This window comes from Enoplosus armatus, chromosome 11 (assembly GCF_043641665.1).
Source record: "Enoplosus armatus isolate fEnoArm2 chromosome 11, fEnoArm2.hap1, whole genome shotgun sequence".
Classification (NCBI taxonomy): domain Eukaryota; kingdom Metazoa; phylum Chordata; class Actinopteri; order Centrarchiformes; family Enoplosidae; genus Enoplosus; species Enoplosus armatus.
This window is the reverse complement of record NC_092190.1, coordinates 17,240,045-17,262,307: the sequence shown is the minus strand read 5'-3', so window position 1 is coordinate 17,262,307 and position 22,263 is coordinate 17,240,045. Positions and strand designations below refer to the sequence as shown.

Genomic DNA, 22,263 nt, shown 5'->3' with positions numbered 1-22,263 from the left:
TAGCATTGACATACTTGTTTATTCAGGTGATTTGATAGAATTATTGTATATATAATCAAAAATGACTTTCCATTCAAGTCTAGAACATGCACTTTGGCGTGTTTACATGAATAAATGTTGTCTCTTGACAAGCATTGTGCAGATAAAATACAGTATAAGAGCAGTGTCCGTCTGTGTAGAGTCATCTCAGTCACCCAAGTAGTGGTAGTAAGATATCAAATAAAATTATGCACTGGACTATTTTTAGTGGAGCTGGAGTTCTGTTTCACAACGAACGGTCCAGTGGATAGTTTTACTTCTACATGACATATGAGAAATGTTGTGGCATAGGTAGTGAAATTCACAATAGTAACATAGGCTTTGTATTTCCATAAAATAGTGGAATGTGTTTTTCTATTAAACTATGTAAAAGATAAGCATTCTACGATAAAATACTGCTCAAGTGAAACTATTCTTTCCCATTCACAACAGTTGGCTTTCTTTCCTAAGAGGGTCTGAGCCCTGAGGAAGTCGGTATACCTCTCTAAGAGGATCACTTTCTTTGGATTACAAACAGCAGAGACACATGTTTCAACATATAACATTGCTCCCACATCCGGTCTGTACACTTGCCACAAGCCATCATGTTGTAACACATACAGTTACCAGTTGCCACGCAATAAATCTTGTTACTGTGAGGCTTATTATGTTTGGTATTTGTTGACAGCATGTCAGAGGCGTTGCTTCGTCCCTATTGTAATTTTAAGCTGTAGTTGTGGTGTTGAATTGGACTGCATTACTTTGAAAAGTGTTTCTAATATTCTATTCCTCATATATTTACTGTAAATGAGACAAAAACTGATTGATTATAAACTTGGGATTCTGGCTGTTGTATTGTTATATTAAATTGTTCAAATGAACCTAATAAACTGGTAATTCAGTGTAAATACCAGTTTGCATAGAGATTGTTTCACACATAAAATGCATAGCACAAAACAAGGCAATCCAACATACTGCAGGCGATGGTTGAGTTCATCACTGAAGCATCAACAAGACTACAGTATGATGTCAATAAACTGTAAATGCAAAAAGAAATTTTAACTTATAGAGCAAAACACGAACTTGTTTAGCAAAATATTAAAAGTAAATACAAATTAATAATACATAAAATAATACATGTTCAGAGACATAATATGAGAGAAATATCAGAGACATTACACCCACATTCAATAAAACTGTATTTTTCTCTCAACCTTCTTTGGGGTTTACTCCATTATTATTATTAAGAGTATCAGTAACACAAGTCAAACAGAGGAGCCATGTGTGTCGGCTTGGCATCATGAGATAAGTTGGCAAGTAGTCGAACAGCCTGCCAACACAATTTTTATTATTCTCATGTTTCTCTTCAAGCTAATTTGTCATTTTAAAATACAGGACCATCATCATCTGTGTTTAGGTTTAATATATATAGTGAAATAAGGCAAGCATGTGAAAGATAATACAGTGCAGTATTTGAGCCAAAAGGCACTGAACAGGTTAATGTTAAACCTACTGACTGACTGACCAACAATCTGTTTGTTGACCCGTCTTTCAGTTTCAGGCTCATGAAATGATCCTCTGTAACTGAAAGGACAAAAAGAACTGAAACAACCAAACTAAATTTAACATACCAACACTATAAAGCACACAAATGCTATCTTATACGATTGTCAATTCTGGAAACGCGACTTGCACGGCCACCTCTGGGTTTCATCTATTTCTCCCTCCCTCCAGCTGCTCAACCGTGTGATTACTTCCGTGCAACAGTTTCAGACAGCTTCTTCAGCCTCTTCTTCAGCTCCAGAGGGAATTTCTCATAGCACTTCTTACACACTGGCTTCATGTCAAACTCCACAAACTTGTTCCTGTGGAAGAAAGAGTTACAGCCATGGTTACAGGTTGGAAGTTATCTGTGTCAACGCTATGTCGACTAGCACTAGCTGCACTCTAGACACTGACAAGCATACATTTCATATCCTTAGAAACCACTTCTGCAACAGCACATAATGCTGACATGCATGCGTTATGAAAAAAAAAACAACAACAAAAAAAACCTCTGTACTCAAAAGTGAATATTGAGGATGGGCATTTTAAGTTATTTATTATTTTCATCACCAACAGAACGGGATTGAACCTTTCTTGCCCCTTCATCTGTAACATTGCCATATTGAACACTGTCCTTACCTTCTTTATACAGTGGGAAAAAAATCATTCAAAATAACTTGCAACTTAACTACTGGGTTACCGCCCCAACCCAAAACTCGTTAGCACATTTCAGGGACAATTTGTGAAAAGTTAGAGCAGTGGTAGACATATATATGGCATATAGACATATGTTATAGATTATGTGTATATGTGTGTATACATACATATATATACACATAAATATATATACATATATAGGAGCCAATTTAGCAAATTTTATCTGGGATTTTTGAAGATGCTTCATATTATTTCATGAACTACTGCACTTGCTTGGATGAAAACAAACATGTATCCCAAGGCTGTTTATCTCTGTGTGTACTGATGTAGATCCACATGCAGATTAAAAGTTTGTAATCATTTTTTATAATTGAAATAACAAGCCTTGGCAGAGGTCAAATGTGTTCCATGAGTTGTTTTCTGTATTAAATGCCTTTAATTCCACTAACACTGGCAAGCTCTCTAAACCTTTCCTCCCAGCTGCCCTGGACGACATTCCCTTCAAAAGCAGATAATCGCTGGCAGGACCAGAGCACGTGTTAAACCAGGTGGGACCTCAGCACTTCCACAGTTGCCAGAAAGCTGCCGGAAGTGATTACGGCTTTACCCTTTACACCCAGACAGACCAGGAGACCCATGGAAATAACGCATTCCCTTCACCATGTGACTGATCTGATTTTCCTGTTTGCATAGCAGGGGTTACCAGAGTACCAGCCTTAATCCTGACTAGTGTTTCTGGCTCAAGAAGTGGGCATGTGCTGAAACCAGTGTTAGGTCACTCAAATGTGTTCAGTCTGTGCATATTCACCTACTAAATGTCTGCTTTGTCATCTGGCTTGAAAGCCAAAGTATAACAGTGTATGGCATGTTTGAAATATGATGACAATGAAACAGCAAACGAATAGAAACAGAAAGGAAGAAAGGTGGAAACTGACCAAGGGAAGAACAGTGGAAGTGAGGAGAAACGAGTAAAAGATGATCACAGACACATGGGTATCAATAATTTCTTCTTCTTCTCTTTTGAGTCGCGTTCACGCTTGGCCAACCGGCGTTTCATGTCGTCCGGCAGGCGGTCATAGCAGTGCTTACACACCGGCTTCAGATCCACCTCCACAAACTTATCCCTGATGGAGCAGGGAGGAGGGAAGAATAGAGAAATAGAAGGATGAGATGGAAAAAAAGAATAGGTAGGAGAGAAATGGAGCAAGAGAAGCATACAAGAGGACAAAGAAGAGGGATGATGAAAGGGAGGAGAGGTGGAGAAACAAGCCCACAGAGACACAGGATTATAAGAGAAAGGTGGAAAAAATCAAGTTAACAGCAGCAAACAGATGCAGAGCAGTTGTGAAATAGAAAAGTGACAAGCAAAGAGAGAGCTTGGCCAACTCACATGTCAATGTGACAGTCTTCAAGGAACATAATTAATACCAAATGAGTACTTAATCTAGGTTAATGTGTGGCCTGATCCCACTCCACAGTGATATTATTAATGTCATGTGTTACTTACTTGAGGGTGAGCTTGGTGTTGCAGGTAGAGCAGGCAAAACAGTTGACACACCAAGCCTTGTTGAGGGCAGACACCACTGAAAGAAATTGCAGAAACAGAGTCACATGAGCCACTGTCCCAGATTACCATCATATGACTTAGATGGATTTGGTTTAGTCTGAGATTCAGAATCTCATTTTCAAGGCAGTGCCAAGAAATGCACACAACATTACAAGGTTACAAGGACACTGATGTTAACAGGGCTGCACAAGTGACGTAAGACCACTCCATCCATAAACCACTTTGTATTTTTGATCAAAACATGTTTTCTCACCATCTCCTTCGATAACACGATTGCAGTGGTAGCAAACGTCTCCAAACAGCTGAGTGTGACGAGGGGAGAGAAAACAGAGAGTGAGCAACACAGTGACACAAAGCAGCACTGGCAGTCTTTAGCATGGCTCATGTAACATGCAAACAAGCACCGTCTAGAGGCATTTTGTAAACTTCTCTGGAAGCACAAGTATGGTGTTGGAAAAAAATACGTAAAAAAACACTGACCCTAGGTGGAGTCATTACATTGACTAAATGGGGGTCTTTGTGATCCATCGCAAGTCGCAGAAATAATACAGATTATGGCCAAACCTGGCTATTTTCTGAGTTATTAAAGCGTAATTTTTAAAGCGAGTGGTGCCAACTGTAACTAAAATATTTATGCTGTGTAATTTTGTTGATACTGGTGTATGCTGTATTGTACTGATCCTATATATTTATATATATATATATATATGTCCAGAATGTTTCAGAAACAAAACTGCACTGGGAATAAGTAGAATATGTCAGCCAGAGTTTCCTCATATGCACCAGTACAATTTATGTATGAGGTTCACCCAAAAAGAGTTATTTATTCAAATGTTTGCAAGTTATGGCACTGTTAACTGTAAAACTGATCAGAATGGTGCATTCATGTGAAATATTACAGACTGAACAAATGACTCTGATTGGATGTTGGATTGCTGCAACTTAAATTTGAGATATATCGGACTTTCCCTCATGACCAAGCCCACATCATTATTTGTTTTGATGAAATGTCATGACAGGCAAAATGTCTATGTGTGTTCAACATAATTCCCAACACGGTGGAGTGTTACCTGGTTATAGTGGGTTTCACAGTAGGCCAGGCCCTTGCGTTCATAGTGACGATGTCCCAGGAAGGGTTTCTCACACTTAGCACACACAAAATGCTGTAAATGAAACCCACAACCGAGCACACATGGTTAGCACAGGCGTCAGTCAGTACATTATCACATTCAGGCAGCAGCACAACTTGGCTCAGACATTATCAAGTCAGACCACAACCAGATCAGTTCAGTCCACATGGTCCTGTTACTGCGTCCAAACAGAATACAGAGAGTAGAGGAGATGGACAGAATAGTGAGCTCTAGAGGGTGCACTAATCCTCCAAACAGACATGTGAGGAATTAATGGTAGAAAATGACAGGAATGAAAGGGGAATGTACACTTTTTCTGATAATGCCCATTTAAGCCCTCATAAATAACTGAATGAGGACCCCTCATGTGTCTGTGTGGACACCATGGATGAGTATGACAGAGCAGGGTGACACCAAGTGTTCGACATACACCCATTGGTGAACTTTTAGGTTAGTGTAACCCTTGTAGAGAGGCTGGGAGACTCTAGCTGGGCAGGGAGAAGTGGCACACGGGGCAGCAATCAACGTCAGGCCGATCCTTAATCCCCTCACCATGTCAAAGTGTCTCTCACAATAGGCATGACCACCTCGCTCATAAAATGGGTGGCCCTGAAATGGCCGCTCACACACAGTGCACACGTGATGCTACACGTAGAGGAGGGAAGACAGGAAAATGGACATAAAATGTGAAAAGACAGAAGACAAGATGAAGATAGCTGGTGGAATGACGCCAGAGAGAAAATAGGAAAGAGACAACGGAGGAATGATGTACACAGCTCGGAGATGGAGCGCACTGAACATAACTGTTGAGATAAAGCTGGAAAACGCATGAGTCACACATATGGCACATATTAAAGTGAACTCACTGGAATGAAACGTATATAAAAACAGAGGGAACAAAACAAAGACACGTAGTCCTGAATGAATAGCTATTTTCAGTCTCTCAAATATGTACAATTTCAAGTAAATTGCATTTCATCAGTAAGTCCATTTAAGAATCATTATCAATGATGTCTGTTCTGTTCTGTATATACAGAAAGTAAAAATCATTTCAAACAGAAAAAATGTCAATGCATATGAAACCAATCTGAATGAACACATTCACATTTTCATCTTCTTGAAGTGTGAATCCAATGTAGACATTTAAGCAGTGTCTCCTAAGCTTCAGGTCGTTTTGAAAAGTTCTACAGTTTAACATCGCACCTCCACATGCCACTGCTTGCCCATGGCATTAACCACACGGCCCTCGATGGGTCTCCTACAGGCCCCGCAGATGGGGACCCCCATCTTGTCATGGCAGGGCAGACAGTAGAGCTCCCCCTTCAGTTCCCTGGCATCAGCCGTCAGCTCCTTACTGCAGAGATAGAGGCAAATAAAAGTAGATCAGCTCTGCTTTGACTCAGGCAACACAAAATAGAGCAGATACAAGACATTCCATTTTTACAAAAATGCACAAAATAATGCTGCTTTTTAATTCACATATATGCACATAGAAGAAATAACCAAATCTGGTGGAGAAAAAAACAGAGAACACTGGCGGATTGTGGGTGTAATCAAAATGTCATGAGACTGAATCAGAGCACAGCATGGGCATAACACATACCTTGTCTGTGTACATACAATTACAATGACATAGTTTGTCCACCAGAGAGCAGTCTTTGCAGTCATTTTGTGGCAGATTGAAAGTACTGCACTTATAACCTATTGTATTGGATCTCTGTGAAGTTTCCATGATAACACGATTTTATCAGTGAATTAGAACTGCAACATTTATGTCATGATAATCATGATCTGTCTCATCCCAATATTTTCAAGCCACTGGACTCCAGCATCAAAATGTACATGGAATTAAAATACCTCTTTCTGTAAGTCTGAAGCGTTTTCTGGACTATTCACCACATGACTCAGCTTTCAGCATCTGGTCCTCCTAAAGCCTTCGTGCTCTGAGTGATTTGCGAGGCTGACACAGCTGGCCAGGTGTGTGTGCGTGCATGATTACCCGCAGTTGTTGCAGTTGAAGTGATCGGGGTGGTATGGGTCATTCTTGAACAGCAGAGGCTGCTCCTCAATAATGGCGTGACATTTCTGACAGATGTACTTGCCAAGGCCCCGAGCTTTCTCTCTGTTGTGACATGGACGACACAGGTGCCTGATGGGAGAGAGAAGAAGAGATGAGAGAAGAAAGTGACAAAAAAGATACTTGATTGGATACTTTATTGATCTCCTTAGATAGATCACTATGTATCTCCTCAAGCATGTTCGTCAAGGATCTTTCCACTTGCACAAACACATCACTGAATACTATTTGTTCTGTGTGGTACAACTGATGGTGAGATAACACAATACTCGCATGCCCATACAAAAATTCAAAGAGTTATTGTATCAGAATCAGAATCGGGTTTATTGCCGAGTAGGTTTTCACATACATGGAATTTTCTTTGGTCCTTTGGTACTACTTGATTTGTCTAGCATAAATTGCTGCTGAAGCCTCATATTGACTTCAGCTGAACTTCAGTTAGAAGTCATTTTTACTCAGAACGAGGACTGTGAATTTTGTCCAATATTACTGAAATCGCATTAGAAAGGGATCTCTGCAAGGCCAGGATGAACAATTACAATGGCCGCATGAAAAAATGTGAACTGCATTATACTTCTCTCTTAATACTCGCTTTCACCTCTGCTGACACTTTTTATTCTGACTTTTGAGGGACGACAATTAAAAGGATGTCAAGGATGAGAGGTTCCTGAGAATAATTGACGTAGGTGTATAGAAGCTGTGGAAACAGCATCATAGAAAACATTATCCTGCCTTGCAGTAGACCTAAACTGACATGATTAAACATCTATCACCAGTGAAGTGACAGCGACTGGTTGTAGACGAACTGACCTTCCAGCATTCTTAACAAATCCTACATCAGCGAGCACAGCCTGGCAGATATCACAGCAGAAACAGTCTGGATGCCAACTGTTGTTCATGGCCTTGATCACGCGGCCAATGATGAACTCACCTTGGAGAAGAACAGAAGATAACAGTTACATGGATAGTTATTGTTTAAAGGGAATAATCTCCAAGCTCCATCTCCATCTCCATATGACCCTGAGCATGTCGGGTCATGTTACTGCAGTTCCTGTACTTACCACACTGGTGGCAGCAGGGAGCGAACAGCATCTGGAAGTCATGTTCACAGTATTTCCTGCCTTCAAACTGTCAACAGAATTCAAACAGTGTGTACACAATTAGTAAATGTACACAGCTGTACATTCACATAAAATAACAACAACAACAACACTAATAAACAGTATAATCCTAAAAAAACATCTTCCCCAACTACTACATACACAAATGCTGTACATTCTAATATTCTTACTAACAGAACATTACTTATTTGATCAGAAATGGCATAACCAATGTGCCTTTGTTACCCAGCTAAATATATGACTCAAAGTTTTCTAATGACAAAATAAATCTCAATGCAGAACTGCCATCCGTCACACAGTAAAAAGTGTTGTTGGAGCTCTGTCATTTACAGAAAACAGTCGAGGAACAGGCTGGAAAGAATAGCTGATACAGTTTAATGACGGCAGCTGTAAAATATTATACGGCTGTTGTACTAGAAGATAAGGAGAAATTAAAATTGGCAAAGGAGGGAAAGATCAGTTAAGATTTGAATGAGCCCTCCAGGCTGTGTTGAAAGCCAAATTTGCCCGACGCTGTAAAATTGTTAATTTTTTTAGTTGTTCTTAGAGAGTTGAAAACTTGGCATTATTTGGCAAGGAAACGTTTCTTTATTTTCTCTTACTTTCCGTGTGACGGTGCAGCACAGAATGCAGATGTGGGGTTAAATATCTACTGTAAATCACATGTCCCATGTCACAAGTCCTCATGTGATACTAGTCTGTGCAAGCATGGCTATACACAGTACTGTATAAACACTGTGGTGTTCCAAACAGCCATCAGTGCACATTAGCTGTACAAAAGCATTACTTAATACAATAAATGCAATAAGGACATCAAAAAAGCAAGGGTTTTCTTTCCACTTTAAATCTACAAAGTCAAGAACAGTATGATCTTACTTTAAGCTTCTCCTCATACATTAGCAGGCTGCTACTGCTCAACACAGAGAAAGGGGTAATATTCGGTTGACTGTTGTTTATTTATGGCAACAAGTTGAATTATTTACAGGGAATCAGAGATTAAAGTAATGCCCTTGGCTTTGACGTTCATATTGATCGGAGCATTAGAGACACCTTCTCTTTGACTACCTGACAATACAGAGGAGCATCAGCTTCTCTGGAGACACCTGGCCTTCTGTCAAGGCTGGTGAGCAGAGCAGCTTCCTGGAAGTGGGCTTCTAATAAATCAATGTTGCACTAAGGCCGTGCTCACCCCTCTTTATTTACCTCAACAGGGCCATGTGTTTAGATTCCTTGTCTAAGGAATGTGCACTAACAACAGCCTCGCATTAAACAATGATCTAACAGTCTGTAAAAATAAAGCCAGTTAATTGACCCATCATGGCCATTTGAAATGTATTTTAAGCTGAAAAGAGAAGTGTAACCATGGTGACATATACCTTTCCAGAGCGTGTTCAGGCAATAGATCCAAGTATCTCCTATTGACCTGTCCACACATGCTGTAATGATAACTGTGTATTTAACGTAACTGCAGGGCCTGCTGCAAGTGTACAGGAGCAGTACCAACAAGAGCTTCAGTGTTTTTTAGGATGACTGAAAAGACAGTGGTAAAGTGTTACCTCATAGAAGAGACCCTCTGGGAACTGTTGGAAACACTGGGCGCACACAAAGCACTGCTCATGGTAAAGTTCCCCGTTACTGTTCACTATCTTCTCAGCCGGGGCGAAGCCACTCTTGCAGCGCTCACACATGGCATTGGCCAGGGCATTGGCCATGTTGCTGAAAAGAAAAATATATGATTATCAGGATCAGAGTACACTTACATGGTCAAAACACTCATAGGCATTAAAAATTATTCATACAGTAAGCAGAATGCTATATTTACAGAGCACAAGGAGTCATACTGTGACCTATACGACAGGGCATATAATGATATTTACTCTGCGCAGGTTTGCAAGAACAATTCAGTTTGACAGCTGATTTATTATTATATATATTCACTGTATTCATATTACAGTATACTAGACTTTAATTTTATTTTCTGTTAGTTTGGTTAGTTATATTATTACATTTCTTCAGCTTTTTTTCAACTTGTAAAACAGTTCAACCTGAAATCATTATCATATCAGGTTGATTATTTTAATGCAGCAAATTCAGTTTGTTAATAAGAAGATATATTCTGCTATATTGTAGTTCTTGTAGTTATATTTTAGTATTTAAGTACAGTAGATATCTTGATATCATTCAACTTAAAAACTCAATGTATGTGTTCTTAATTTCTTCATACATTGGCAATTTGTTTCTGTAAGTCAAATTTCTTTAGGAACTAGACACAGACAGATAATGATAATAAACTACTAGGCAAGGCATTAACCAGGATCATGTCAGCACAAAGAGAGAGGAAGGGAGAGTGGGGAAAATGTGATGTAAGAGGATATCAGCCCATGCAAGCACACACACACACACACACACACAATATATAAAGTTCTAGGTTTATTTTGGCTCTGCGTATCAGGGTGTGGGGATCATTGAGGTGGGAAACCTACATGATGTCCATTTATTCATCTGCACCGTTTCAGTTAGTATGACATATGGAGCCAATCCTTTCATTAAACAATCAGAATTGTTTTACTGCCTCTCTGCAAAACATGACTGCAATATATCAACAGGGACAGGGCCCCAGGCTAATATATTTTTTCCATTGGAGGCACTGGTGCCAGAACCTGCAGCACAAATGTGGTTACACCCAAAAACCTGCCACAATGCTTCATAATAGGGTATTTATGTATGCTCTTTTTTTCTGCTCACCATCACATCTGTTAGTTCGTCACAGCACATAAATGTTAAAAAACCTGATTGACACTTGACTTCAAACTAAATCAAACTAAAAAACTAAAAATCTCCTACTCTATCCTCCAAACTGGATAAATCTACGATGACAAATGTGCCATGCAATCGCTGAATGGTACGTCAGTTTATTTACAACATCTGATTATTTATAGTTGTTGACAAGGTTTGGGAATTTGATAATTTAAACACTGCTCACAGTTGGCTGATTGGTCCAGTATGTATCTGAAGTAATTCTACAACAGAAAAATGACGAGGGAATGGTGGGAGCATCCTGGCTTCTCTGCTTTGTTTGAAAGGTCAGAATACCAAAGTGTGTCCAGGCAACACACACACACACACGCACACACACACACACACACACACACACACACACACACAACGTCAGATTTTTATGGAGTGATGCCGTCTGTTCATATTAACTTAGTTAGATCAACTTGGGAAATAACAAGAATTCCAAAAACTCCCAGACACACTGCTCATCACGTCTCTCTCTTTTTTTTTCCTTTTTTTTTTTGGGTGGTGGTGGGGGTCTTTACTAAACTATTTATTAAACTACTCATCATTTTAACAATGCACATCTCAGTTCTACCAAATGTCTTTAAGAATCTGCACTACAAAAACCTGCCGTACCTTTCCAGTGACTACATTGAAACAAGATGTAGGAATAAGCACAGTTTCCATCTGGGTCCCCTCCTCACAGACTTATCAAATACATATTGTTCTATGTACCCTGTCTGGCCTGATATCACACACACTGACAGCCCTGCCCTGTCCAAAGGATTTGTGGGAGGAAGTGATACATCCATTAGGCATTTCCACCCTCCTATCTGCCTCCAGCACCCTGCATGAGTGAGGGACAAGCCTATAAGAAGTTATAGGACTAAAACAAAATAGCTTTTCTTCATTAAACTCAATGCAATGGCCAACTGTCACAGTCCTTATTGCTTTAACACCCACTCTGAGAGAAGATTTAGACAGAAGAAAACAATGTAGACAGCCCTGTTGTAGTGGTGCTGCAAGATGGACACAATCCCTCACCAGCTTCTCCAACTGTTAATTGTGTTCTGTGTGGTCAAGCCAAAAGAAATACTTCGCACCTTTATGTTAGACTAAAATCTCCACATCTGTGAAAAATGTACACCTGTACCTTTACTCTTGAGTGTTTAGGGTTTGTGTGATATCTCCCACACATTCAACATCACTTTATGGAAAACGTTTGTGGCAAAAAACGGTATTGTAACTTGACAGACAAAAGTAGGATGGCAGCAGATTTCTTTAAAAATCCACATATGAGTCTTCTCCTGCCCTGTTAACCACACTGGCCTATGACTATAAATGAAGGCTGGTTGTCAGCAGAGGGAAAGGACTCCTGTTATGAATACCTTCTGTTCCCTCCACCCTCCCTCCTCTGGTCTCCACTTGTCTTCAGTTTCCTTTGTTCTGCATCTCCTCTACTTTCTCCTCTGTTCTGTACATCACCAGATATTCCATCAATAACAATGAATATTCCTACACATTTTGAAATTATTTTCAACTATTTTGACAATATTATGGATAACTGAGACCCAGATATTGCTGACAGCTGTCTGTATATTCAAAGCTCAGTCAATGCCTTTCCTGAGCACAAACAAGTCTGTAGTTCAACTCTGCCATCTCCAATTCTTAACTATTTTGACCAGCAATTTTATGTATTAAAATGTAATTACAGACTCCAACTCACAGGCTAAAGCCCCAGTTTATACAGCAATGTACATTCAAAACATATTGATGGACAGGGACCAGGTTATATACCTGAATATAACACCTGCCAAAGACCACATAAGAGAACTCCAGGCTTCAAAATGTCCCTTCACAAACCTGTGGGTGACCCTGCGTCTATGTTTTCCTCCAGTCTATGATGAGACCAGATCAGTCAGAAACACAGTATGTATATTTAGCTTTCCTGTCCCTCATGCACACATACTTGGAATGCCAGTTGACATATTCTACTTTGCATAACAAAAATAGCCCTTCTTGTGTGCTCCTTCCTGTAGCGCTCAGAGCTATCCCTGCACAAACATGGCACCTAAGGCAGCTTAAGCAAATCAAATTGGCTGGTGAACCCAGCTACTGGAATATCTGAATTCTTCACATTCTGTAACACTACGGTAAGCTCAGAGCATACAGGCTAATACCATGTCAGTGTCGGAGCAGACCTTGCACCATTTTTCCTGCACTGTCATCAGTGTAATTGGAATGTCAGTTACCAAAATGTGTTATTCTTAATGTGTGATGCTAATTCAGAGATGTGGCAAAACCATCCACCCATCACAACCATCACACAACCAAGCCAAGGAACCAAAACTCCTGCCCCGCTCTATGCTCCGTGACACTCGCTCAGAGATACTACAGAGAGGCTTTAATGAGTTTGGGCTTTTGTTGGATGATGATGATTGAAAGTGGAGGTGTGCCAATGAAAAAGCCTCTGACACAAAACTTGAACCATCAATACTTTTTGATGGGTCCTTTAAAGCTCCTTTAAAGAGAATGAGGCAGGTTTTGCAGGTTGCTGAGTAAATTCTTTTCATACCACCCTAGTAGGATTTCTCTGGTGAAACATCTCATACATATAAATAATAATAATACAGCATATCACTAGGTTTGGTTTAAGGACCAAAAACCAATAGTCAGATTTGTTTTCTTTTAAAGATAAATGTCGTTATCTTGTTGACAACTAACTCCAGTGCTTTAACCCCCGTCTTCTGAACTGTGTACTTACAAGCGAGCATAAAAATCACAAAATTCCTTATAGACTTTGACATCGCTCTTCCGTCTCTGGGACTTGGACACTGGGACCTCAGCCTCTCCCCCGTCACCACCCCGAAACCTCTGGTGGTAACCGTTCATCTCCCCGTGAGGAACATGGTCCGGGGGTTCTCCGTCCTCAGGTATTGACGGCGGCAGGGCACGACCATTCATCTCCATACTCATCCACAACTGTCGGAATTAGCTGCAAAAGTCTACCTAACACCTTAATTAAAAGTCACTGCCGTCAAGAACTAAAAGCACTCCAATAGAAATCCTCTGTGCTTGTTCAATGTAAGTTTCCAGTAATGGGAACGGCGATCCAGCAAGCAGTGAGCTGTAATCCACATAGCAAGAAGGAGACCGCAACACTGATCAGACTGTGCTTAGAGTACTCTCCCTCTCTCTCGCTCGCTCACACACATGCACACACACACACTCCCTCTTTCTCTCATTCCCACGTCAACCCTTTCTCTTTTTCCCCTCACACACACACACACACACACACACACACACACACACTCAGTCTCCCCTCCCGTCAAACTCGCTGTCTATTCTTGGGCAGGTTACTGAATTTAAAGAGCCCACCCTGGCGCCTGCCCAGACCGAGGTCACTGTGCCATCACACACACACACACACACACACACACACACACACACACACACACACACCGTAGCTGTATTTTTCTATATTATGGCTAAAATCCAGTTTGTGTGTTTTTGTATGTGTTTGTGTGTGTTAAACAGCTGGAACTCTCAGCTTTCTGGGAGATATAACAATGTGGCTCCAACTCAGTATTGCGCAAAGTGGGAATGTCGCACAGGAAAGCAGAGAAGCTAAAGTAGTAAGATACCAATATGACAGGAACAGAGCAGATAACACATTACTGTTTATTTCAGTTATTACATACACAGCAGAGCAAGAAATCTAGCAGCAGTATGTTTAGACAAACATACAGGGGCTGAAATTGGAGCCAGATATTGTCTAATCAGTGTCAGCCTCCTGATTTGAGGGATGAAATACAGTTGGCTGAATGACTTATAGTGTCTTATAGTGATACTTATAGTGTAACAGATCAATGCTACAATGGTTGGGATCTGAATCTGAACTGATTTCATGCTGAATTTTTACACTACACCCTTTGGTTCACCTCATCTGCTAACATAATGTCTCTCCTTTGCTACTCAAGGGTGCTCTGTGTGCTTGCATTACAGAGTATAACAAGGACCACATTTGGCTTTGATCGCCACAATGAGCACATTCTGGCAAGCTGAATTGGATTCTTCGCACACTTTCACGTTCACCAACACACTCTAACCCCCTTACTGGTAAACCATGGTATGTGATCGTTTATGGACTGCTTACTTGTCCCTGACAGGATTAAACGTTGGAACATAATGGAAACACTGTATGTGTCTCTTTTCCAAGTGAATCGACAGAATAAGAAACTGAATAAGAATATCAGTTTAAAACATCTATCTGAAGCTATCTAGAGTCACAAATACAAAATATGTTAATCGTCCTTACAAATCCCATGTTGGTCTAAGCCTAGGCATTCCTTTAAACCCATGAATCTGTGACTCCTCTGGGTAAATGATAGCTCTTCATGTGGTTAAACTCAACTGGCATCTCAAATTAATGACCACTTCCCAAACCATCAAAACAACATAAAGCCAGATCTGGAAATATACTCCAGGGAGACAAACATGTTTGATGCTCCATTGGAGAACAGCCGCTGTGTTCATACGGCAAAACTAAGGGACGTACAATAAATGCACAAGTCTATGGAGTCAATATCACAATGTTCTAGACCTGTATGTGTGTGTGTGTCCAGCTGAAACATGTCTCTAAGTCCAGTATAACAGTCATCTACAAATAGACACCCAGTGGAGCCTCAATTCCAAACTAGGTGCTGGCAGCTGCTGTTTAGTGCCTGTGTGTGTGTGTGTGTGTGTGTGTGTGTGTGTGTGTGTGTGTGTGAGAGAGATTTTGTATACATAGTGGGGGCCAACTCTACCTCCTCTGAAAGGGGCTGCCAAACAGCGTATAACATCCAATGTCATTTATTCACATTTTTTCATTTAAATCCAGCTTTTATAAATTTGGGGAGCAATTTGATTTGTTTCTAAACTGCAGCATCTCTTCATAGTTTTTATTGTTTCAAGACTGTCCTCTAAACACAAGCAGTGGTGTAATGTTGTTTAGTGTATTCAGTACAGTGGGACACTGTGAAAGGCTTCTGTCACTAAAAACACCCTCACTTTGACACCCTATTTAAACTATTCATTCTCTATCAAGGGACGTCTGGGTTCTGAAGTGAATGACATAATGAGCCAAACATTTCACCAGGCACCATCTAAAGCTTCAAGAGCCTTTCCAAAACAGAACAATGACTGCAGAAAAGTCACCCATCCTTAGCAGGGGCTCTGTTGGGAATCTCATCCACTGGGAACCAGTGTTGAGTGACTGGGGCACAATGGACAGAGGGTGGGTGCTTAACAGGAAACACACACAATCTTTCCTCCTGATTACAGACATTGCCATGTTGCATGGTGTTCCACCCTAAAACGAGAGCTCCAGAATTATTCAGTTCTTTGGTGTCCAGATTAACATAACATTGTGCATTGTTCATATTTGATTTAGGCTAAATCAGACTTCAGCATTTAACATTATTAAGCATTTCAATTACACAAAATTGAATTAGAATACACATTTAGAGCCAAAATTATGGCTGAGGCTAAAAATGGCACTTCGTATACTGTTCTTTATGACCAACTTCCAACTACCACTACTGACGAGTGATTAGACAACAGTTTTTAACAGGGATTCACCAAAAAAGTCCAGCACAGCTTCTCCTTTGTCTCTGACTCACTGGTACATACATACAAATAGCAGAGACATAGCAGAGACAAGTTACATAACATAGACAAGAAGACAAAACATGCACTTGCATCTGCGTAAACAGTGAACTCCATGGTGACAATTAGTAGTTTCCAGTTTGCAATGTTGTTATGCCAGTGCTAGAAACCACAGTGCCAACCACCAACCATGGAAACAAGAGAGTGCAATATCACTTCACTAATTATTATTATAATAAATAACAACATGTAAAACTAAAATAATACAAAATAAAATGTAAGCGATCTCTTGTGTGCTGAATATCTAAGATGTTGTCACTCTAGACTAGAAAGGTGAAGAAAATCAGACATTCTAGCCTTTCTGTCGTGGGCTCCTGAGGAATCCTGGACATAGAACGAATTGTGTAGTGATGTGACAAACTACATGGGATAAGACAGAAAATTGCTCGATGCTCACTTTTTTTGGCCCCACATCTGTCGGATTAGACCATTGTCAAGCTAGATTTTGTCTTGGACATACTTAAGGTGATCTTTAATGTAGCCCTGGCCTGCAGAAATACTGCAAGTAGGCTTGTGACACCATTTGGTCCACTGGTAGTTCATCATTAAAATTATAGCAATCAGATCAGAATCAGAATCAGAATCAGAAATACTTTATTGATCCCCGGGGGGAAATTGTACAAAGAAATAATGAAGATATTTTATCAAAAAGAGTCAAGGTTTTCAATGCCTGAGAGAGAGAGAGAAAGAGAAGATGTGAGTGCCGATATGAATGTCAACCTGAGCTTAAAAATGGCTACAACAACTGTCAGCAGTGGACAAAGTGTCTCTGGTGTGTTCCCTCTGCAGGATATTATTTTGAGACTTCCATATGGGGTAATTCAAGGTCACTGGAGAGGTCACAGGTCAGGTCACCCATGCACAACGACTTGGAAAATGAGATAAGAAATTGTTCCAATGAACTGACCTCTGTAGGTACTATGGAGGTAAAGCCATTAATTTTCTGACAGAGGGGGATTTCTGATTATCAATAGTCCATGTGGGCTTGGCTCCCACAGTCAGAAACATTGACAAGCATTTGTATATTACCTTTTCTATCTGCAAAGACCATCCCTGGCCATTTTTGCTAATAAAACAACTCTATGTTAACAAATATGTGACTAATTCCAGAAAAGATTTTTCCTATCAACATTTTATATAGTGTCCCAAAAAGTGATGGTTGGTGTTTAAATTAGTTTTGTCTGATTAGTTTGTCTTTGAATTCCTAGTTTCCCCCTGCTTTTGACTGTCTCTACCTAAAAAGGATGGATTAGGCTATAAAGTATACAGGATTCCCCATTTTCAGATGATTCAGCCAAAGGAACCAAAGTATTATTCGCAGAGGTTGAGGGCATATCTGCTGATAACTTCACTCAGTGACTTTGCACATAATTGAACTAATGTAAAATGTCTTAAGGTTGGCTTAATGGATCGTGTCTGCAGACAACACTTTCAGGCCCAAGCAACAACCCTGACTCTCAGCCGGTGTGAGACAAGCAGATCCAGATCAAACACACCCTGCTCACACACTGTGTCAACAGCAGCCATGGCAACACAGTCATGAGGGCTGCTTGGGCAAAACCATTTTTCCTTTGGCAAGGCATAGAGAGTTTGCACACTAACACAAGCATACACAAGCACACACACACACATACGTAACGCTCAGTGACACACACTGATTCAGTGACTGTGCAAACATAATTCATGACTAACATTTCCTTTGTTTTGTCTTTGTCCACTTTCTGTTCTAGACACACATTTTGACAGGACAGCCCGAGGGATAACAACGACACATTATACATACTTTCTCAATACTGTCAAGTAACTAGCAACTTACTTTTTCAACCCTTTTCTGTTACAAATGTAATTGGTAGTAAGGAGCTACCAGGTGCATTTACAGGGTCTTTTTAAACCCCTCGACAATGTTGCTGAATAAATTACTTATTTTGTCATACTACTGTAAATGAAAGGACATGTTGGACATGATTAGGTCTGCTTTCACATACATAATACGTACTGTAAACCATGGTGTGTTTCACTTTGAATCAGTGGCGCCTCTTAATGACAATGATGCTTGAAAGTGTGAAAGAAAGCAGATGTTCTGTCTTTATCATTCATTTATTCATTGCTGCACAATTCTGAATAAAAGATTTAGGGAAAGCATTTTTCAAAATAAACAGTCAATGGACTCCTAAGGCTCCTGGCAGAAATTTCCCACTAGTTTTCATGGTTTCAACAGCTTCGTCACTACTGTATTTTGTATTCTGACTTTTCAGGGATTAGAATTAGTGATGTAACCCTGCAGTGGAGCATTGGCAAAACATTTCTTGCAAAGAATGTACTTTTGACTATCATCATCAGGGTTAAATCTGGAAAGGTTCCACACAACAGAATGGTATTCCTGTTTTGCTACGAGAACGTTTTTGTCAAGACTACTGGTGCGGTTTCTGTCCTTCTGACTCCTTTTGTACAATTTTTTGTTGATCTAAAGGTTTTTCCGCGGTGTAACTGTTTGGTCCTTCTCTCACATTTGTTTCGCTTTGTTTCTGCTCCATATGCAGTTTAAAGGACTTCTTGGTTTGAGGCAGAAAATCTCTGTGCTCGTGCAAATACTGCAGAATCAAAATTGCAGTGTAAGAATGAGATTGCATTGAGGTATGAATCAAAACTGTGATTTTAATACCATTAATCCTCCAGTACTACTGTAAGTATACTAGCGTGTATATTTACTGCTTTGCTTGTTCAACAGAGTGACCCTGCCCAGTCAGATATCATCTCCTCTCCAAAGGGTTTATTTTTATAAAATGATACATAGTGCAAACATTGTGCTTAGGAAAAACTTATTATTACAAATTATTTTTGCATTTCATGAGAAGAAAGCAGGCTACGAAGCAAGAAATGAACGGTTTGTGGTTTGACTGGTGGGGACTCCTCTAAAGTGAGAGCTCCCTCTTCCTGTCCACATTCCTCACATTACTACATTCCTCTAATCACTTCAGGATCACACACACACACACACACACACACACAAAGAGAGAAGATGGGAGAGGTGTTCGTGAAACACAGTGAAAGAACATCCAAAACTGATTGTTTCTGCAGCAACACAAACGAACCCTCACTGATTTGTTACATGATGCAAGACAGTGTCGATCAGCTCCAGCTAATGATAACAAAGCTGATAACCAGCTAATGACAACAAAACCAACCCAAAAGACACCACACTAAGAAGTCAGCGAGCATAGCACAAGATTAAGCCCACTTTAAACAGTTTACAAAATTTAAATAGATAAACATGGAAATGGAGAATGAATCATATATTACGCAAACACCTCCACAAACAATTTGAGGTGAAATGTGACACAAGAAAGTCACCTTGCAATGAGCAGCAGGGAAACTGTGGGATTAGCGACTGATGGGAGAAGCATTTACACATGGCATTTTAAAAAGGACCCAATAAAAAAAAAACTATGGCAGTTTCTTAGACAGCCTATGGGGATGCTGGACATTCAAGTTTTACAAGCCCGATGTGGTTATTGTTGATTTCTTCATTCTTATTAAGCGGTCCCTTATTGCACCATAAAGTTTCTATCAGGAGCCATTTAAAACTATTTACGTGGGCTGCTATAAAGAATCAAAAGGGGTTGCTTTTGTGCAACACTAAACACACTGTAAACTGTGTCTCGTGCTGCACAGAAGACTTTCAAAATTGTACACTGTCTGGTACAAACTCCCGTATAGGTGGTGGGCAGAATATCGGCGACACAACATACAATATAATCCCAGTAAAGCACCAGCACAAATAACAGTCATCACAGAGTCGAATCAGCATTTCTCAACATTGCAGTCTCATCAATAATTTGACATTTGACAGAAAATTAAAAGCTTCACAAAGGTAGACTCACCTGAGGCTGTTCCCAGCCAGACTTCCATAGCTGTCTGGTCTCTCCTGTCTTCGCCTGTACAAGTCTGAGTTTGACAACTCTTTCAGCCTCAAAAAAGAGTTCATCTCACTTTCGCCTCGCTCCCTCCCTTCCTTCCTTCCTACCCCTTGTCTGCTGAGAGACCACAGTCCACAGAAATAGGAATACTCCAAAAGAAAGAATCTGTGTTAATGCTTGAGCCAAATAGTAAGTCTTGGGTCGCTCTCTCTCTCTCTCTCTCTCTCTCTCTCTCTCTCTCAAACACACCTCCAGGGCTCACACCCTTGAGGACATATACAGAGGTGTGGTTTCTCAGCCTGCACACCTATCATAGAGTCCAGGCTCCTCCTCCCCCCTCTTGCAGCAGGTAGAGGGAGAATGCCTCCTACTTCTCGTTGGCTCATTCCTCTGTTTGACAAGGAAGCCCGAGATGGACAAGAGCGGGTATGAACAACAGAAGAGACAAAGAAAGGCTATTTTCCACACACACACACACACACACACACACACACACAAACATATTCAATGGCAGGCTGTTAGTACTGATAGCTAGTTATGTGGAACAGAGATGCACCAATTATCTTATCGATGTCATCTGAGGTCAGCATCTGAGTTCGACTCACACTGTTTGATACTTACACCTTATATTTATACATTTTTGGCAAGGATCCCTCAAGTTTGGACGTAAAGAGCTGTGACAAAGACATGCACTAAGGCAGGATATGTTACAGATAATTTACAAACAATACACTTTAGAGTAAATAATGACTAGATAATAGTAAATATTAACCAGTAAAATTCACTGAAATTTATATTAGAATGAATAACTATGAATTGACAAAAATATATAAAAAATCGATTAAGAAATTATATTTATGTACTGCAGTTTCTCAAGCTGTGGTGAGCATAGCATCAGTTCAATTAATGACAAGGGATAAAAAAAAAGTTAAAAATCTGCATCAAAGAAAACTGCTGAGCAACTGGCCATATCAATCAAACAATAACCTGGTGTACCAGTTTTATGACGATAAAAACTATGATCAGCCAGCAAGCTGTCTCATCCAGGCCAGGCATTATACAGTGTTTTGAACACAGTAAGGGTACTGTACATCCCCACATTTCAATCTGAGCAGCAGCTTGTTCAGAGGGATGGAAACATACAGACTAAAGAGTAAAGCTGCACAACATGGAACAATGCCACCTATTAAGGAGTCATATTTTCACGTTTCAGGCATATCCTGCTCTTCAATTTGACTTGAGCTCTTCCATTGTAAACTGTGAGATTACTTCCCAGCAGAAACAACAAACCATTGAAAAAGTGGAAAATGTCAAGCCATGAATAATTCATCACAATGTTATGTGGGAACAAGAGATTTCTCCCCGACAGATACAAAACACAGCAGATGCACATTTTCCGCTGAAAGTTGCCTCTCAGACACGTTTAATTACAAACAAGAAGCTGTGACGTCGCCCAAGCAGGACACAGGATTGGTCAGAGGACGTGAAACCAAACAAGCAAAGACAACAAAGCGGCCAAAGAAGGAACAGACGCAAACAGAGTTCAGACTGCGGCACTGAAAAACAGAACATGCTAACTGATTAGCTATCTAATTCTGAGAGCGCTCGTTTGAGTTAATTGTGTTGATTCAGTCAATACCTGTACCTGTCATTACAGATCTTACAAAGGTATGAAAGTTTGATGTTGTTATTGGACGTGAGTGGACGAGTGGCGAAACCATGTCTCTCCTGAATATGTGCA

At 40.2% G+C, this 22,263-nt stretch overlaps 1 protein-coding gene across 3 annotated transcripts; it reads right to left on the bottom strand.

The window, feature by feature from the left end:
* On the bottom strand, positions 1-20,671 carry LOC139292131 (LIM and senescent cell antigen-like-containing domain protein 1). 3 transcript variants are annotated; one of them, XM_070914309.1, is made up of 11 exons: positions 13,661-13,744; positions 9,672-9,831; positions 8,056-8,122; positions 7,805-7,925; positions 6,917-7,066; positions 6,121-6,271; positions 4,858-4,950; positions 4,041-4,089; positions 3,728-3,803; positions 3,210-3,344; positions 1-1,883 (listed from the first exon to the last, which is right to left on the bottom strand). In XM_070914309.1, the coding sequence occupies exons 2-11, from the start codon at positions 9,825-9,827 to the stop codon at positions 1,769-1,771; spliced, it is 1,113 nt and encodes a 370-aa protein (XP_070770410.1). In that variant the 5' UTR covers positions 9,828-9,831; positions 13,661-13,744; the 3' UTR covers positions 1-1,768. The 3 variants fall into 3 exon arrangements, with proteins under 3 accessions (XP_070770410.1, XP_070770412.1, XP_070770411.1); XM_070914311.1 differs by lacking the exons at positions 3,210-3,344; positions 13,661-13,744 and adding an exon at positions 20,487-20,671; XM_070914310.1 differs by lacking the exon at positions 3,210-3,344 and having other exon boundaries at positions 13,661-13,737.
* Between the last annotated feature and the right edge of the window lie 1,592 nt (positions 20,672-22,263).

What these genes read in the sequence shown, in the direction of transcription:
- LOC139292131 (XM_070914309.1), bottom strand. Translation starts at nt 9,827, where the DNA reads ATGGCCAATGCCCTGGCCAATGCCATGTGTGAGCGCTGCAAGAGTGGC. An exon ending in TCCCTGCTGCCACCAGTGTG is followed by an intron (nt 7,926 to 8,055) that starts GTAAGTACAGGA and finishes TTCTTCTCCAAG; the next exon opens with GTGAGTTCATCATTGGCCGC. An exon ending in TTCAACTGCAACAACTGCGG is followed by an intron (nt 6,272 to 6,916) that starts GTAATCATGCAC and finishes CTATCTCTGCAG; the next exon opens with TAAGGAGCTGACGGCTGATG.